This window comes from Corvus cornix, chromosome 4, assembly GCF_000738735.6.
Source record: "Corvus cornix cornix isolate S_Up_H32 chromosome 4, ASM73873v5, whole genome shotgun sequence".
Classification (NCBI taxonomy): domain Eukaryota; kingdom Metazoa; phylum Chordata; class Aves; order Passeriformes; family Corvidae; genus Corvus; species Corvus cornix.
Genome location: NC_046334.1, coordinates 46,758,544 through 46,775,187, shown reverse-complemented (window position 1 = coordinate 46,775,187; position 16,644 = coordinate 46,758,544). Strand labels below are relative to the sequence as shown.

Below are 16,644 nucleotides of genomic sequence, written 5' to 3'. Positions count from 1 at the left end.
CACGCGCACTGCGCCCGCGGCGCCGCGCGCAGTTCCGGGTCACGGCGGCCATGGAGGCCGGGCAGGGACCCGGTCCCGGCGGCGACGCGGCCGAGGTAACTGCGCTGGCTCGGCGGCGCTGCCGCGGGGAAACCTGGCGGGGCTGGGGGCGGCTCTGCGAGGGGCGAGGCGGCGGGCTCGGGCCAGGGAAAGGGGATCCCTGTCGGCCGCTGGGCTGCCCCTGCCCTGAGCTCTCCGCGGGGACGGTGCCCTTGAGGCCTCCCGGGGGCCGGGGAGGGGGGGGTCCTGGCAGGAGGTAAGGAGGTGTTCATGTCTGACCGTGAGCCAACAATGTGCTCAGGTACCGATGGCATCCTGGCCTGTATCAGGAATGGTGTGGCCTGCAGGACCAGGGAAGTCACCAGCCCCCTGTACTCGGAACCGGTGAGGCCACACCTCAAGTACTGCGTTCAGAATTGGGCTCCTCAATTCAGGAAGGACACTGAAGTGCTGGAACATGTCCAGAGAAGGGCAACAGAGGTGGTGAAGGGTCTGGAGTACAAGTCTTATGAAGAGGGGCTGTGGGAGCTGGGGGTGTTTAGCCTGGAGAAAAGGAGGCTCGGGGAGCCCTTATCACCCTCTTCAACTGCCTGAAAGGAGGCTGTAGCCCGGTGGGGATCGGCCTCTTCTCCCAGGCAACCAGCGATAGGACAAGAGAGCATAGTATTAAGCTGTGCCAGGGGAGGTTTAGATTGGACATTAGAAGGAATTTCTTCACAGGAAGGGTCATTAGATATTGGAATGGACTGCTCAGGGAGGTTCTGGAGTCACCGTCCATGGCATTGTTTAAGGAAAGACTGGACGTGGCACTTAGTGCCACTGTCTAGTTGACAAAGTGGTGTTCAGTCCTAGATGATCTCAGAGGTCTTTTCCAACCAATTGATTCTGTGATTCTCTATTCTCGTGGTGCCGATGGCCTTCTCACTGCTGTGCGTCTGGCAGCGTGCCCGGCGGCACGGCTCTCACGGCAGGACAGGGTCAGGCACCTCCACACAAGCCTCTCACTCGCTGGCGAAACAGCTGATCAGCTCTCGTTGAATTACATCCCTGTGAACCAACAACACACCCTGTGTCTTTGAAACCCTGAGAAATACCTTAAAAAGGCACTTAATGACCTGTCAGATTTCAGCTATTTGGAAGGCTGGTTGGAGGGACCAAAGCAGGCTTTTCTGAAGTAAAAGGACTGAGCTGAGTTGGGATCTGACTATGCACAAAGTATTTTCTGCTCTCTTGTGATTTTTAGAAGCATTCGATTTTTTAGATGATTTTTCATGTGACATGCATGGACAAAAGGCACTGGTTTCTTAAGTATAGCTGGGTGAAAGAATGGAAACTACAAGGTGTGAAAGCTAGACATTAAGTTTTTTGATTGAAAAATGTCCCCAAACTGTTCTTTTGTCCATTCTTCTCTAATTTATTTCCCTGATGGAAGAGGGAAGTACCTAAGCCTTATGTTCCAACAGAGGAGGAAAGAAGACTCCTCAAAGAATGTGCTGAAGAGAGTTTCCGGTATAGAGGTAAGTTCACTTTGCTGGTAAACTTGGTTACTTTCCTTCCACCTTTAGCTTTTGCTGTTATCTGAGGCATTATGGAGGGCCTGGGTCAATATAGCACAATGCTGCATTAACAAGCTTCACATGCACTAGAACTGCGTCCCAGAAAATGCTGATCCATGTAGTATTTCCTAAGAGCTTGCAGGGCAGGAGTTTCATAAAAGGCGCAACATAATTTCTAAGTTTCATGCTTTATAACAAGATCTCTTCATATTTTAAGTTAATGTGCTTATTAAAAGTCTGAAAATAGATCTAGTTAATGGGTCTCATTTATATTACTGGGGAGTTTTTTTGTTTATTATTTCTGCTTTTTAAAAAAATTTTATTGTTATCTTTAGCATGCAAGAATAAAATAGTTTAACTTACAACCATTGCTTTTCATTTTTATTGAGACTTGTGAAGAGAACAATATATAAGTAGTCACTCAGTTCAACTTTTGGGGAAAATTGCTGTGTCTGTGCATAGCCAGATGTCTGGGCATAGTTTCTGTAATCCAAAGGCTCAAGGCATACTTGATTTTGTACAGCTGGCCACGAGGTTTGAACAAGCCTTCTGATGTGATTGTTACCTGCTGTTTTATCACACACTAGTAGGTTACTCCTGATGCTGGCGGCTTGGCAAAAACCAGGACAGATGAAGAATTTAGCAGCTGATTTGCTAATTTTAGCACACCGGGGCTCTGATTTCTCATGGAAGCCAGTACTTTCAGGGACAGCTTCTAAGGCATTGTGATTTTGAATTAATGATTCAAAGTTCTGTGTTGTCTTTCTCCATTGGTTTGGCATTCTCCTCATCCACTTTGACACAAATACTTGGAAATCTTCTACATATTTGCTAAAACGTAACCATTTTCTGTATAATTTTATAAGTGAAAAGAGGCAGGTCCCTTAGTGGTACAATGATGATTGGTTATGGTTTATTGATAATGTCTCTTCTGAAAGACAAAGAGGGGAGAGTATTGTTGTTCCTGAGCTGTTCTGCTGCTGGGCAATGTAGCTCATTGCCCTGTGCATCTTTATACAGTCACTGAAGAAACAACACGTAGGTAGTATTTGGAAGCCCTAAATTAGTTTCTGGAGTCATTTCTCTTTAGGGAGCTACAACAGTAACAGATTTTTTTTTTTCCAGAGGTTGTGTACTGTGCTGTTATCTCTCTGGGAGAGGCTAAAGTCCATCACTGTTTTCTAGGTCTCCTGTCTTTGCTTCCCTGTTCTGCATACACATACTAAACTGTTGTATTCACTGTATTAAACACATATTGCTTGAACTCCCCTTTGCAAGAGGCTACTTATGTGACTGCCCTGAACTCCTCACCTTGTATTGTGTAAGCTTTTGTTATTCACTGAAATTACTATAAATGTGTGTATTTTCAGTTCGTTTATTCAAATTCCAAGCTGTAGCAAATTTTACTCATTCTTACAGACCCTCTGTGTTTTGACAGTTTCTCTTGACAGCTTCTGCTGCTAGTCATTTCACAATTCAGTTTAATACATGCTTTACTGGAGTTACTAGTTTGTAATCATGTTATCATATAAGTTCTAACACCCTTAAAAATTCACACTACCTACAATCTACAACTTTATCTTTCGCACTTCTAATCTTGCTAACAAAATCAAATCATACTGACATAACTTTTTTCCTATAAAACAATTTTGACTAGGGTACTTATATTACCATCCTTATGTGCTGTTGATATACCAGCCTTCCATTATTTTCCCTAGATTTATTTTGTTCCTGAAGCAGAAAAAGTACTTTTCTGCTGATATTTTCTGATTCATTAAGTTTGTTTTGTTGGGGTTTTTTCCTTACAGGTGAATAATTCATATTAATTTTTATGTATGAATCCAGTTTTCATTTATCTATTATTATTTTAATTTTTAGTTACTACTTCAGGTCACTTACATGCTCACATACTCGTATAACCTGTCTTTGATATCTGGAATATTTGTGTTGGGTCTATAAATAATTTCAAACTTCTAAGAGTTAGACTGATGTCTAACTGTAATAAGTTCTTTTTGAATGTATTTTTCTCAACACATCCACCCTCCCCTTGTTTGTTTTTGGTTTTGGGGTTTTTTTTCTTTTACAATTCAGTTTCAAATCTGTGCTGTCATTCTATATCTCAGAAAATCTAGAACTGCAAATTTTGGAAAATATAGGTCTGGAATCTCTAAAAGCATCAGATTTTTAATATCTAATAGGTTGGAAGGTTTTAGTCTCTATTCTGAAGTTTTGCTGTAATCTTGCTTTGAACAAAGGAGCCAATACTTCTTTTTAAAAGTGACATCCAGTCACATTTACCCTGAGATGCTGGTTGGACTCCTTACTAGTTTAGACCTGTCAGGATTTGTGAGGGAACAAACTGTTAATTTGCAAAGTATTCTTTAATACTTTGCTCTCCAAAAATGTGATTTGTCTTCAAATATGAACTTAATTAGCAAACTGTGTGCATCAAAACACTATAAGCATCTAGTGCTGTTGCAAAAATTTCTCTCCTAGATGTCACTGAGCCTTTTTGCAACATCTATATTTTCAGATTTGCATTAAATTAAATTTCATTGTGGCATATCTAAATCTTTAATGTAAATAATTTTAGTCTTCTGTCATGTTTGTTTTTTCATTGTCCCTGTATCTGGTCCTTACGAATAGTTGTACAGTTAATCTTCCCAATATAATAGTTATCATTGCTTGAAAGAAGTATACCTTTTTTTTTTTTTTGCCATCTTCAAATGCTTCTTGCCACCCAAAGCCTTTCAATATAATAAAAATTGACGTGAACTGTTAGGCTGATTGTGGTAGGCATTGATGGTCTTCCATAAAGTTGTTTTCTATGCATTCCTGACCCTAACCCCAGGTTGTATAATTTGATCTGTAAGCTACAGAAAAAGTTGCCCTGTTTTTTAATTTGCTGGTGAATAAAGCATTACCCAATTCTAATCAATCTGATTTATAGCTCTATAAGATGTAAACTTTTTCCAAAGTTCTTATGTTAAAACATCAAGAGTTTTGGTTATCAAAAATTTTTAGAGGCACTGGCTTCTTTATAACTTCCTTCTGTCGTGAAGAACTGTGTGTGCCTCTCTAGCTTAAAGTTCTGCACCTTGATGCTGTAGCAGTTGTAGCTAGACCTGGAGTCTTGTCTGGAGAGCTTTATTCCATCTGACACCAGCTTTTGTATTTTAGGAAGCATGAAGTATAATGCAGGTCAGATGACTCATTAATTAGTACCACATAATTTGTAGTAGGTCTTAAAAACTGGAATCAAGAATGTTTGATAATTTATATACCGGTTGTTAATTTTATATATATATATATATATATCTCCTTATATTCTTATACAAATGAGCTTAGGAAGGCATAGCAACTCTCATTTTTGCATATTTTGTTAAATGTGATTAAAAATATTGAAAATTGTATTTTAAGCAGCTTTTTTCTTCTTCACAGCTTTTCCTTTGGCTGCAGTGAGCATGCTTGGTACTAGTTTCTTAATTAGAAAAGGTAAAGTGTAAAAATACGTCCATTTCATTTGGATTTGCTCAGATGAAATATCTTTCTGCTGTTAGGAAAGTTATGATGATAATATAATGTCCAATCTACTTGTAACTAAAGTTCAGACTCTGCAGCTACATGATTTGCAGTTCCTCAACATAAAGAGGGAGCTGAACTTAAAATCAAGTTCATGTGTGTTTTATGTTGTGTGACAAGTGCAATATCTCACTGATTATGAACCAATATGTTCTCAGTGTGTAATAACTCTGTGATTAAATATGATTAAAGAGATAATTCCTAGATTCTTTAATGTTTTGGGGAATTCAGATGTTAGGATTTTTTTATTTAACGTGAAGTGTAAAAGAGTAACCTGCTACCTACAAACATAACTACAGCTGAGGTTTTTCAGCTTAATTCTTAATATCTGATTACATATATCTTACGTAATATCATATATCTTATCTTAATATCTGATTTCATCCTCATTTTCAGGTGTTCTAAGAGATACCTCAAGATTTGGCTCTTTTATTAAAGTTGCATGTAAGTAAAAGCTACATATAAATTCAGCTTGTATTCATGCTCTGTGTTCTGGAGTCTCTTACGCAGATGTAATTCCCCTGAGACTGGCTGGCTAATTCACTGTGACTCAAGTTGGCAGGGACTCATAAAGACCAGAGTCTGAACTTCCTGCTCCTGACAGAACTACCTAAAACTACCCCGTGTGACTAAGAGTGTTTTCTAGATGCTCCTCAAACCCTAACAGGCTTGCTGTGACTGCCTCCCTGGGCAGCCTGTTCCAGTGCCTGACAACCCTCTCAGTGAAGAACCTTTTCCTAATGCCCAGTGTGAACAATTGTTTTAAACTAAAAGAGGGGAGATTTAGATTAGATGTTAGAAAGAAATCCTTTACTGAGGGTGGTGAGGCATTGGACAGGTTGCCAAGAGTAGTTGTGGATGCCTCGTTCCTGGAAGTGTTCATGGCCAGGTTGGATGAGGACCTGAGCAACCAGGCTTAGTGAAGGGCATCCCTGCTCATGGCAGCAGGGTTGGAACTAGATGATCTTTAAGGTCCCTTTGCAACACAAGCGATTTTATGATTCAGTGATTTATTCACCGTCTGAATTTGTACTGTGGATTTTGGACAACTTTTTTTTATAAGGTTTGTATAAAATTGCTTGATAAATGTAACATAATCATTTAAGATAAAAACATTGTAAATAAATACTGTACAACTTCACTTTAAATTACATTGCCAGAATACGCCCACCCCGCCCTTCCTAATTTGAAGGTCTTTATTCATGTATCTCATGTGTCCCATTCAGGCTATTTTAATTACCTTTTCTTTCCCTGGGCATTATGTACGTACAATTGTAGGAAAACAGCAATTTCATGTGAATGATTTTTGGATTAAATATAATCAAAAATAAATTATTAACTTAATAAATTAACCTTTTCAATGTAATACAGGACAGTAAAACAGGAAGTTGCCATCTTGCCAATCTGTGCAGATACAGCCAGTTTACTTCAGTGGGAAGAGGGTAAACCCTGTGATTTGTGGTCAAGGAAGTGTTGTTTGAGCAGATAAATGAATGTGAGAGACTAGGGCCCCCAGTTGTTTATGCTAAATTCTGGTTACTTTCTTTGAACACCAAACAATGGTATAACAAACATTTCTAATAAATAATAGAACTGCTATTTCCCCAATCACTCCTACACATAAGGGCCACATTCTTCTTATTTAATAGAGCTAATTTATTGAAATCAGGGGAAAAAATAAGGTGCAGCTGGGCTGGCCAGGATGTTCTGCCTGTAGGAATTACTATACTTTTCTCAGTAGTTTTCTCGGTACTCAGACCTATTTACTGAAACTTCTAGTTAGTCATGGCTGATTCACTACATTGACAGCATCCCCTTCAACACATCAGAGAGCTATTGGTCCTCTCTCTGACAAAGAAGGAGAAGATTCATATGCCTGTATGTCTTCATGTTAGTTTGCAGTGGGACCTGGCCATATCTAATCAGCTTCTCTAAGATCTTGTCACAGTGAATATAGAAGCAAAGAACAATAATATGTAATTTACTGTGCTAACTAAGAAAATGTGGATCGTCTGGCTGTTAGTTCTGTAATAAAATAAACCAAATACTTTAGCCAATAATTACTTTGAGTGAAACATCTTCCAGAGGGATACTTCCCCTTTTCTTGACTAGAAGGCCTCAAGCAAAAAGACTTTCTCTTTTTCTCTTAATCTCTTTTCCTGTTAAGCTTTATTTTGCTCAATACGTAGTTTTAATTCTTCTTAGGCTGATTTAAGGGCTTGTAATTTTTCTCTTTGCACATACTTACTGTATTTGAGATGCTTGGGGTTTTTTAACCTGCTAAACACCTAAACCATTATATTCTTCATTTGTAAACTTCACTCATAGTTGTGGCTGTTCTTCTTTATTCCCTTCGAAAAGGACTTTTACTCTTCTTTTGAAAATAAGACATTAGAACAGGAATCACAATTTCAGTACCAGTACAGCAGGCTAGGGTAAAATCCCCTTTTATATTGATTCCCAGACAATGTAATCTACAGCTGAGAACAGCAGATGATTAACGTTACTGGTAATTAACTCCTTCCTGACTTGATAATCAAGACTCTTAGTCTTTCTATTTAGGAAATATTCACTGCACATGAAAGAAGGGTCTAATCATTTTCTCCTACAAAGTCGACAACAAAACTGTTAATTCCACAGAATCCGTCATACTCCACTGAGCCACTCATAAAACTTGAAGGAGCCAGTTGATGGAAATCATAAGTCTTAAACCCAGAAAGAACTATCTTGATAATTTATTCTTATGTCCTGTGCAGCAGATGGAAAGAGCTCATGCACTAAATTGAAAGTGTTTGCCTAGTGAGTGCAAGGGTTCAGCTAATTTAGTTGTTTGCCCTCTGGCAGCCAAATCACAGAATGCTTTTCAGAAGATACTGAGTCTAATGCTAAGTTTATTTAGACCCCTCTTCATACTAGTGAAAGCCTTTTCAGGATCCGACTGTTCTGATGGATTAAATTAGCAGAATTTACTGCCTGTATTTATTTCTGACTGGTTTTTCATCTTTGGTAGTTAATTGTGATTTCTGCATCTTGAGAAAAAACGATGCAATTATTTTTCTTTTTTTTGGTCACCTTTAATTCATCAAGTACTAGCTGAAATCATCTGATGTTCACACCATGTCTAAATCATTACTTTATGTCTCTGTTCAGCTGTTGCATTTGGTTTTAGTACCCTTTGTCTGCAGAAGAAGCAGAGATGATTACTGCATGTTTTTGGTTTAGATCTAAACTGGTTTTCTTTCTTTTATTCAAGATACTACATGATTTATTTGAAATTATTATTTTAAAACTATGTTGAATGTTATAGTGCAGCATATAAAACCCATCTCTTTTTCTTTTTAAAAAGTTGCTGGAATGTGTGGATACCTGGCTGGAAAGATATCCTACTTGCCAATCTGTAGCGAGAAATTTAAGAAACTGAAGGATTCCCCGATAGGAGATGTTCTACGACAAGCTCAGAGACATAGTTCACCTAAGTAAGAATTTAATTATCTTTTAAATTTATAATGTATTCTTGAATAGGGTATTTTAAACACTAACAGATCAATACAACTTTTGCAGCTTTCAAACACCTTCAGAGCTGCACCTTTCCTCATTCCCCATTACCTCAAATCTACCCCTTTCAGGAATCTGTATTCATATCAGTTGACAAGCTATAAAATATGTATTTTGAGCTCTTTACATACAACTGATTAAAGAGTAGAAAGAGAAACATTTTACTTAGCAAACTGTATTCCTTGTAAAATTAAGAGTGTTTCCCATGAAATTTGCTTACAGAAGCGTGACAGTACAAGTTGCCTCCTTAGTTTAGAAGTAAACTAAATTAACTGAAATAAAATAGTGTAACATTCTGGAAGTTTTTCCCATGGTTTAGTTTGATTGAAGTAGGAAAAGGGTGGAAATGATTTCAGTGTTTATCAAAGGAAAGAGCTCAGTAAACAATATCAGTGCAGGAAGAAGTATGGTGGTCAAACCTACTGCTGTTTGTTTAAATCCCTTACATCTGTAACAGCATTATGCTGTACATATGAGAAACTCATCAGGTTCTTAAAACTATTTCCTGTTTTCTTCCAGAATGTTTTCTACTTCAACTGGTTTTTAATTGCAAGCTGCTTTCAGAATATGTCACTTAAACCCTTGATTCAAAACTGGGAGAATAGTGTTTGGATAGTGAGTAGTAGTCTTCCTATGTATGTGCTGAGATTTGTTAAATGTTTATAAAGATTTGCTTGAATTCTTAGTTACATTATAAATTCAGATTTATGACAGTTTATATTTTGTCTGCAAGATTTACCTTTATTCTGAAATGTTTATGGTTTTATGACATCAAACATAATTTTAGGAATTACCACTTCATGCACTTACTGTATAGAATCAGCTGAATTGGAGTTGGACTTGCCACTTCACCCCCCTCCAGTTTCTAATACGAAATTATCATGCTCATTAACTGTGTTTACATGAGAACTTGTTTAAGTACCATCATCTGCCACACCAATAAATTCCTTCAACCATTAATGGCCCATTTGTATCTGTAAAGTTTTATTTCCTAAGTGATAAATTCCTTTTTCTTGGTTGAATGAATAATTTAAATTAATTTCAATTGCATTATTACCCATACAGGCTACCCTTTTAAACCAGCAGCAGAAATCATTACACTTTCCTGGGCATCGTATGTCTACTAATTAATATATTTTGGTAATTTGATTTGCAGTTAAAAATTCGTAGAGAGCTAAGAGATTAGGTAGTTCTTAAAGCTGTGTTTGCATATATTTTAAAAACATAATTTGGCAATAAAATAGCTTTGCTCTGTATGTTTATTATGACAATTAAAGACTAATTGCAAATGTTTTTCATAGGAAACTTAAAGTACAGCTAAGCAGAAATTAAAAGTAAAATATTAATAAATACTCTGGAGATGTTCTAGTGGCACCAAGTGGTGGCATTCCTGATAGAAGGACATGTTGTGTAGTGGCTTGCAAGGCCATTCTAAGAATATAAAGAATACTTTAAAATATCTGGCACCATTTTCCAGAATATTCTTTATATGATACTACCTTTCCCTCTCAAGAGAAAATTCGTTAATATTTTTGCAGAATTCAGCAACCTGATTAATTTTCATAATTTAATTCCCCCAAGATAGCTGTTTGTTCTCCTTCTGGTGTTCAGTACTGATCAATTACAGCACCTTCTAATGATGAAGGGTTTTAAATATCAAATTCTTCCTAAGAGGCTTTTAAAATTAACTATAGTTCATACTACCACTAGTTACATGGGCACACCCTGTACTATTTGTGTCTGATGTGGGGTGTTTTTTTCTGAAGATTCCTTGGGAAAAAGGATTGTAACTTTAGTCTTGTAAAGTGCAATAGGTTTTGTCTCCTGCTCTGGAGGTATGAGCTAATATTCTTTGAGGAAGGGAAGAATGTTGGGGAAGAGACTACAGAAATCTTTGCAATGTACAGAAAATACCCAAAACATCCCAAAATTTTTTTAAGATGATGATTCAGTTGGAAACTAAACTTCTCTTCTTAAAATGAAAGAACATTTTCTTGAATTGCAAGTATTGTTAACTCTTACAGTTCCATTTTTAACTTTAGTACTTCTGTATTTAATATTTAGTTGTATTCTTTTCCAGTCGTTCCAGTCGGAAATCTGAATTTTCAGACATACCTTCTCAGTCATTTACTGAGTCATCTTCTTCAAGAGCTGGATTCCCACTTTCTTCTAGCTATTCAGATGATTACAGCTCAACAGATAGAGGTCTCTCAAGTTATGAACCTATTCCATTCAGTGCTTCCCTGAACGAATCTTCACCTACAGGAATTACTGATTACACTGTTCAAGGTGAGTCTTAGTATTTAGCAGTTTGTACTGCAAAGACTCTTGCCTTTCTTTTAGATACTGCTCTTACTAAACTATGTATTTTCACCCTATGCAAACACACATGGCACAATATAGTGGTTTTGAGTGAAAGAGCTTGAAGAATTACTAGAATTGTTTTTACACAGAAGATGAATATAAATTTTATTTTGTGTTCTAACTGTATACTAAATTCAGGGTTTTCTAGCTCTAATTGTAAGTAAAGATTCTGAATTACCTTACAAGATGTTATCTGTTGTGGAACTAAAGCTGCAAAAAACCCCAGCCTGACTGAAAGTTCTCTTTGATTGAAAGAAGGGAGAATATGCCATGCCTTCACTCTACTGAATAAACCACAGCCTACAAATTTCCTGTGGCCATTTCAAGATGATTGCAGTTCCACCATCCATGGGGGTGTAGCTGCATACTGCTGTAACTCTGGGACATTAAACTTTTTTTAAAGTTTTTTCATAATGTGACAAACATTTATGTCTCTGGGGAACTGAATGTATACTGTGTTCTATCTGCCAACAGCCTGATTTTCTCATAGAGAACTAAAATGGTTTTCAGGTGCCATGCTGCTGTTCCCCTCCTTCCAGTATGAACTGTCCTCAGCTATTGCAGGGGAAACACAGGATTCTGAATTCAGGTGTCTCTGGTACACAAAGGAGGAAGTTACTGTCAAATGCAAAGTTTTGTACTTCGAATTAGTTTTATGAAAAATGTTTTATTTCACTAAAAAAGCCCTTTCATGAAACTTGGTTATAATTATGTGAAAGTATCAGATGTAAATGTGTCAAGAAAATTGTTACTGCATTTCATCATAAATATCAGTAGTTGGTAAAATTATATATCCAAGATTCTGCATTATAAATATAGATAAAAGGATCAAATGTTCAGCAGGCAACATGTGATAGATATTGTCCTAATTCTTTGTAAACAAAATTTAAAGCCCTAATGCAAACCCTTGAGCTTCATCTAGATTTCTCTTCAGAAATCATATATATCTCAAATGTATAATTATCATAAATTTTAGATAAAGGGACCAGAACTATTTTAGCCATCAACTCCCACATGGTAGTTAGATTTTCTTATGGTAAAATGAAGAAAATTAATTAGCTGCCAGTGTTTCAAAACAGTTTGACAAAATGGAAAGGATACAAGGAATGGACTACTTGAAGACCATATACACTCACTGTTGTATTTAGAATTTCAGCTGTCATGCTCCTTTTCATTTGGGATTAAGCAGTAATTAACTGTTATTCTATAACATGTTGAAGCCAAATTTTGGTGCGTTATGCCATCTTTAGTATTTTTCTGTTTGTTTTGTTTTCAGAACCTGCTCCAGTTCCAGAAGAAAGTCGTAAAAAAAAAGGCATCACATATGAGGAATTAAGGAATAAACACAGAGGAACATACGATGTAATGGTACCACCAAAGGCAGAAACTCCAAGCAAGCTTCCACAGGAAAAACCAGCTAAGGAAGGTAATATTCTGATTTACAGAAGTACTTGCTAAATTCAAATATTTGCCATAATGTTAAAAATGATCGCAACACAAAGCTTAATTCTGCATACCTTTAAAGCAATTTATATTTAGAGTATCTGTAGGTATCTCATATGTGATACATACTGTCTGTAGTTTCCTATTTCAGATTAATTATTTTTTCAAAAATTTAGATCATCCAATAGAAAATAATAATTCCTTTTCTCTAGCCATATTGCTTGGTGCCAGACTGAAAAGCTTGTAAGTTTTGCTTCATTGAGTATATTGAGAAACCTCTTTCAACAAAGAAGTCTCAGAGCTATACCAAAGAGTTTTAGCTATGGGAAGGGGGTGTGTGGTTTAGATAGCATTGTTCTCTCAAAATAGAGCACATGGTTGATGGTTTGAAGGGGAGGGTATTTACTTGTATGAATTGTTTCATGTGGAATTAGTGGATTTCTATAGAGGCATTGTTTGTAGAGGTTCATTTTCTACATTAAAACCCAGAGGAAGGAAACGGTATTTGGCAGCAATATTGAGATTTGTTTTCACAGTGAAAAAGAAAACTTTACAGAGCAAAATAAGAATGCAATGTCCTGAAGAATAAGACACCATTCAGACAACTTTTCTGACTCAATCAATTTTTTGAAAAGGAGACACAGAAGCAATTCATAATTGCTTGTTCTAGAACTTTTTAAATTTAATGTGGCATCTGTAAAAACGATTGTAGCAAGAGGAATGTTTTACCATTTAACACAGTGATGGAACAGTCACCTTGAATTGTTTGGGTTTGTGTGCACTGCTCAGTCTTGTCAGCCATGTTGCAACAAGACTTTTAGGAATAGCTGTTGTCTCCTATTAGGCATAACAGGTGGTAGTAAGTATAGAAGAGTGTATTAAAGCAAAAAGTTCTGAAGTGGTAATATCAAGCTTTGGAACAGTGTTGCTTAAGAGTGTCAGTCTCTTTGATGCTTGTGAATTACTTTCTGCAGATCATCTATCTTTGGACAGATCTGCAGTCTTGAAAGAAAATTTATAAACAATTTTCGTGTAATGATTTTTATCTGTTACTTCAAGGATAAAAGGCTTTCGTTTATCATGTGATTGTGCCAAAGGACACATGAAAAAATTATTGAAGCTGTGGTTTCAGATTGCTTTTAAATTCTGTCGGCTGACACTTCATGGCTTTAGAGAATGCTTCTTTTTCAAGATACTTCTCCACAAACAGCCTGGAAATGTCACTTGAAAACCATACACAGAAATGCTAAGCAGCATTCTGAAAACCTTGCCATATTCCATGGCAAATGTTGCGGCTGTGAAATGAGAATGTGCATTTGTTACTTTATTTTTAGTTACTTGAGGTATATAAAAGATCTCTATAAAATGTTGATCAAATATTGCATTCTTCTATTATATTTCTGTGTTCTGCTTGAAGGCTGTACCTGGGCTTTGAGAATAAAACTGAGCAGTGCATGAGATTTGTAAACAGACTTTTTAAAGTATCTCTTGACTTTTTAAAGTATTTCTTTGCATTTTTAGGGAAAAGGAGTAAGGAGGGAATACAGAAGTTAAGGAATGGTTTACACGTGCAAGTACATTTAAATCTGCAGTTCAGGGATTACACTGATGTTGTGGGCTAAGATCCGATTTAGCTTCTTGTGTCATACTGGACATGTTACTTGCTGTGTGCCTGTTCATACTTTCTCAGTCACTACCCCTTGGTTCATCCTCTTACCTCTGGGTCCCAGACTCCCAAATAGGAGACGGTAATTTCTGCCCTCCCTTGCAAGGACAGAAGGGAAACCAAACTATGTTTAAACCAGCTTTAAGCAATCCCTAACTTCCATTTGCTGGTGCCTTCTCCCTTCCTTGCCACGGCACAAATATGTGCATCTGCATAGTGATCTAGACTGGCCCATTTCCCAGGGAAAGAGTGCAGCCTGTTCAGCTGCCATGGTTAATAGAAATGGAAATCAAATCATACTTTGAAAGAGCTTCTCATTGTGTCTCACTGCAATATCAGTCGCTCCAAAGAGATTTGTCAGGGCATTATGCTCAGTTTGCTGATAGCTCACTGAGACAAGGACCAGGCATTTTGCTCTATTCCACTTGTTCTGTTGCATAGTTATTAAGAAACAGTGAGCTTAGTAATAAACTTGCAAGTGGATTTATAAAGGGGTGCCTGACTAGTGTCAGCATTTCTACTGGATCAAGTAGACCATCCTTAACAGTTTCAGTGATGGCAGTCAATTACAGAGGACTTTGCAGCTCACTTTCAAGAGAGCCTGTTTTCACTTTCTGGTTGTTGTTCACTTACAGTGACACACTTCTGTACGAGGCCATTAGACCAGTACCCAGGTTTTTTTCCTCTCTGACTCACTCCTATGCTAAAAGAAGCTGCCAAATAATAATGGCTGAGCAGTTTCCTAGTAGGGATTACCGATTTCTGTTTGTTTGTCTTTGAATGTTTTTAACTATCCTGAATCCATCCAACTGTGCACATAACCAGATTATGTAGCCTCATTATTTATTGTAACATTCCTTGCCTGTTTCCTCCAATTGTCTTTGTTTCATCTACATGTTACATTTGTTTCAAAGTAATTACAAATTCTGTAGAGCAGGAATTAGCACAGTAGGCCTCCTGACTGACTATTAATTCATTAAGGTGAAATGATTAACAAACTCTTCTCCCCATTTATTCAAAAGTAGCTTTAATTAGATGTCTGTTGTTCTGTGACTGACACTCCCCCAATGCACCACTTCAGATGACAGTGCACTTCATTATACTTTTTGGTGCTTATATGATAAACTTTTGCAGTTAAACTATCACGTGACTATTTTTGTTTTTTCTTTTGTTTTCTTTAGTTAAAGTAAATAAATATGGAGATACCTGGGACGAGTAAGAGCCAAATGAAGAACTGAAGAAAATTACCTCCTGCCAGCTAACTTGAACTTCATCTAGATTAGTCATGAGTATCAGCACCTTTGGTATGCTCTGCCAGACACAGCTATTAATAAATGAGGAGAAAATCCTGACTTGCCAGAAGATTAAAAGATGTATTTATGCTTAATTTTTTAAAATTTTGCATAAATGGAATACAAGGCTATTGTGAGGTGTTATGACTATAAACCATTTGTGCTGTTGTTTAAGAATGAAAAGGGTAACTGGTAATATGAACGTATAACATAAGGTAAAAATACATGTAAATAAATGCAATCCCATGTGTTGAGAAGGGAAGAATCTTCTCAAATTTCAAGACTTGCATTAAAAGTTACCTGTAGAACTCACCTCTGACTTTGTTTTGTCTGAAAGTGATATTCTGGGAACTTAAAATTGTTGTCATACTTGGTTTGTAATGTCAGGAATACTACTAAACTATTGAGGGGAAAAGGGCTGAGGAGCTGAGCCAGACACAGAAGTAACCATAACTTTTTCAAAACTGTTTCATAGTGCCAGCTGTATTTTTAGACTGATACTCTGACTTGCCCACAAGTTTCTAAAGACAGTCATTTCTGAAGGAAATAATTGAATTAAATTGCAGGTATTGAAAATAGCTACATTTAAGTGCAGAAGGCTAAACCTGACAAACTTTGGTAAAACCTTGAATGATATATTGACTGTTAATGTTAGGCTCTGTATATTTCACTGTATTTCTCAAATTTTGCAAGTCATGACAAAACCATCATTTATGGAGAAGAGATCCCAATCAATGGAACGTTTTATTATTATTGCCGGTAAGAAAAGAGCTACATTGGCAAAACTGAAGAGTATTTCCTGGTGTTTGCATCACCTGCTCTGTCTCAATCAAAATGTTGCCTTCACTTAGGGATTTTCATGTTCTCGCGTGTGCAGTTTCATCTCACAGCATTGTGTTTATTTGGAAGTTTGGGCGATATGGGGGCAAAAACCATGATGAAGTTGATAGCACAAAAGCATTCCTGACATCCTTGTTGGAGCTGAAAAACAACATGCCTACCAAGGGGGGAAAGAGGAGGATGCCTAAGGAGCCAAATGCTACTTAAAATAATCAGAACAGGAAGATTGCTTTCAGAAAAGCTGATCTTCTAAAAACAAAATGTGCTAATTGGATAATCTTGAAGTTGTATCAGAAATTTACCTTGT

General features: G+C 37.1%; 1 protein-coding gene across 4 annotated transcripts; it reads left to right on the top strand.

Moving 5' to 3' along the window:
- The first annotated feature begins 8 nt into the window (after positions 1-8).
- On the top strand, positions 9-15,809 carry OCIAD1 (OCIA domain containing 1). 4 transcript variants are annotated; one of them, XM_039551281.1, is made up of 8 exons: positions 9-95; positions 1,472-1,556; positions 5,037-5,090; positions 5,574-5,621; positions 8,524-8,653; positions 10,813-11,021; positions 12,373-12,522; positions 15,387-15,809. In XM_039551281.1, exons 1-8 carry the CDS (start codon positions 51-53, stop codon positions 15,422-15,424), a joined length of 759 nt encoding a protein of 252 aa, XP_039407215.1. In that variant the 5' UTR covers positions 9-50; the 3' UTR covers positions 15,425-15,809. The 4 variants fall into 4 exon arrangements, with proteins under 4 accessions (XP_039407215.1, XP_039407216.1, XP_039407217.1 ...); XM_039551282.1 differs by having other exon boundaries at positions 38-95; positions 1,465-1,556; XM_039551283.1 differs by having other exon boundaries at positions 77-95; positions 1,468-1,556.
- Positions 15,810-16,644: the final 835 nt, after the last annotated feature.

Excerpts from the sequence above, each read along its gene's own strand:
- OCIAD1 (XM_039551281.1), top strand. The coding sequence starts at position 51 with ATGGAGGCCGGGCAGGGACCCGGTCCCGGCGGCGACGCGGCCGAG. Across the intron at positions 5,091-5,573 it reads TAGTTTCTTAATTAGAAAAG|GTGTTCTAAGAGATACCTCA; the intron begins GTAAAGTGTAAA and ends CCTCATTTTCAG. Across the intron at positions 12,523-15,386 it reads GGAAAAACCAGCTAAGGAAG|TTAAAGTAAATAAATATGGA; the intron begins GTAATATTCTGA and ends TGTTTTCTTTAG.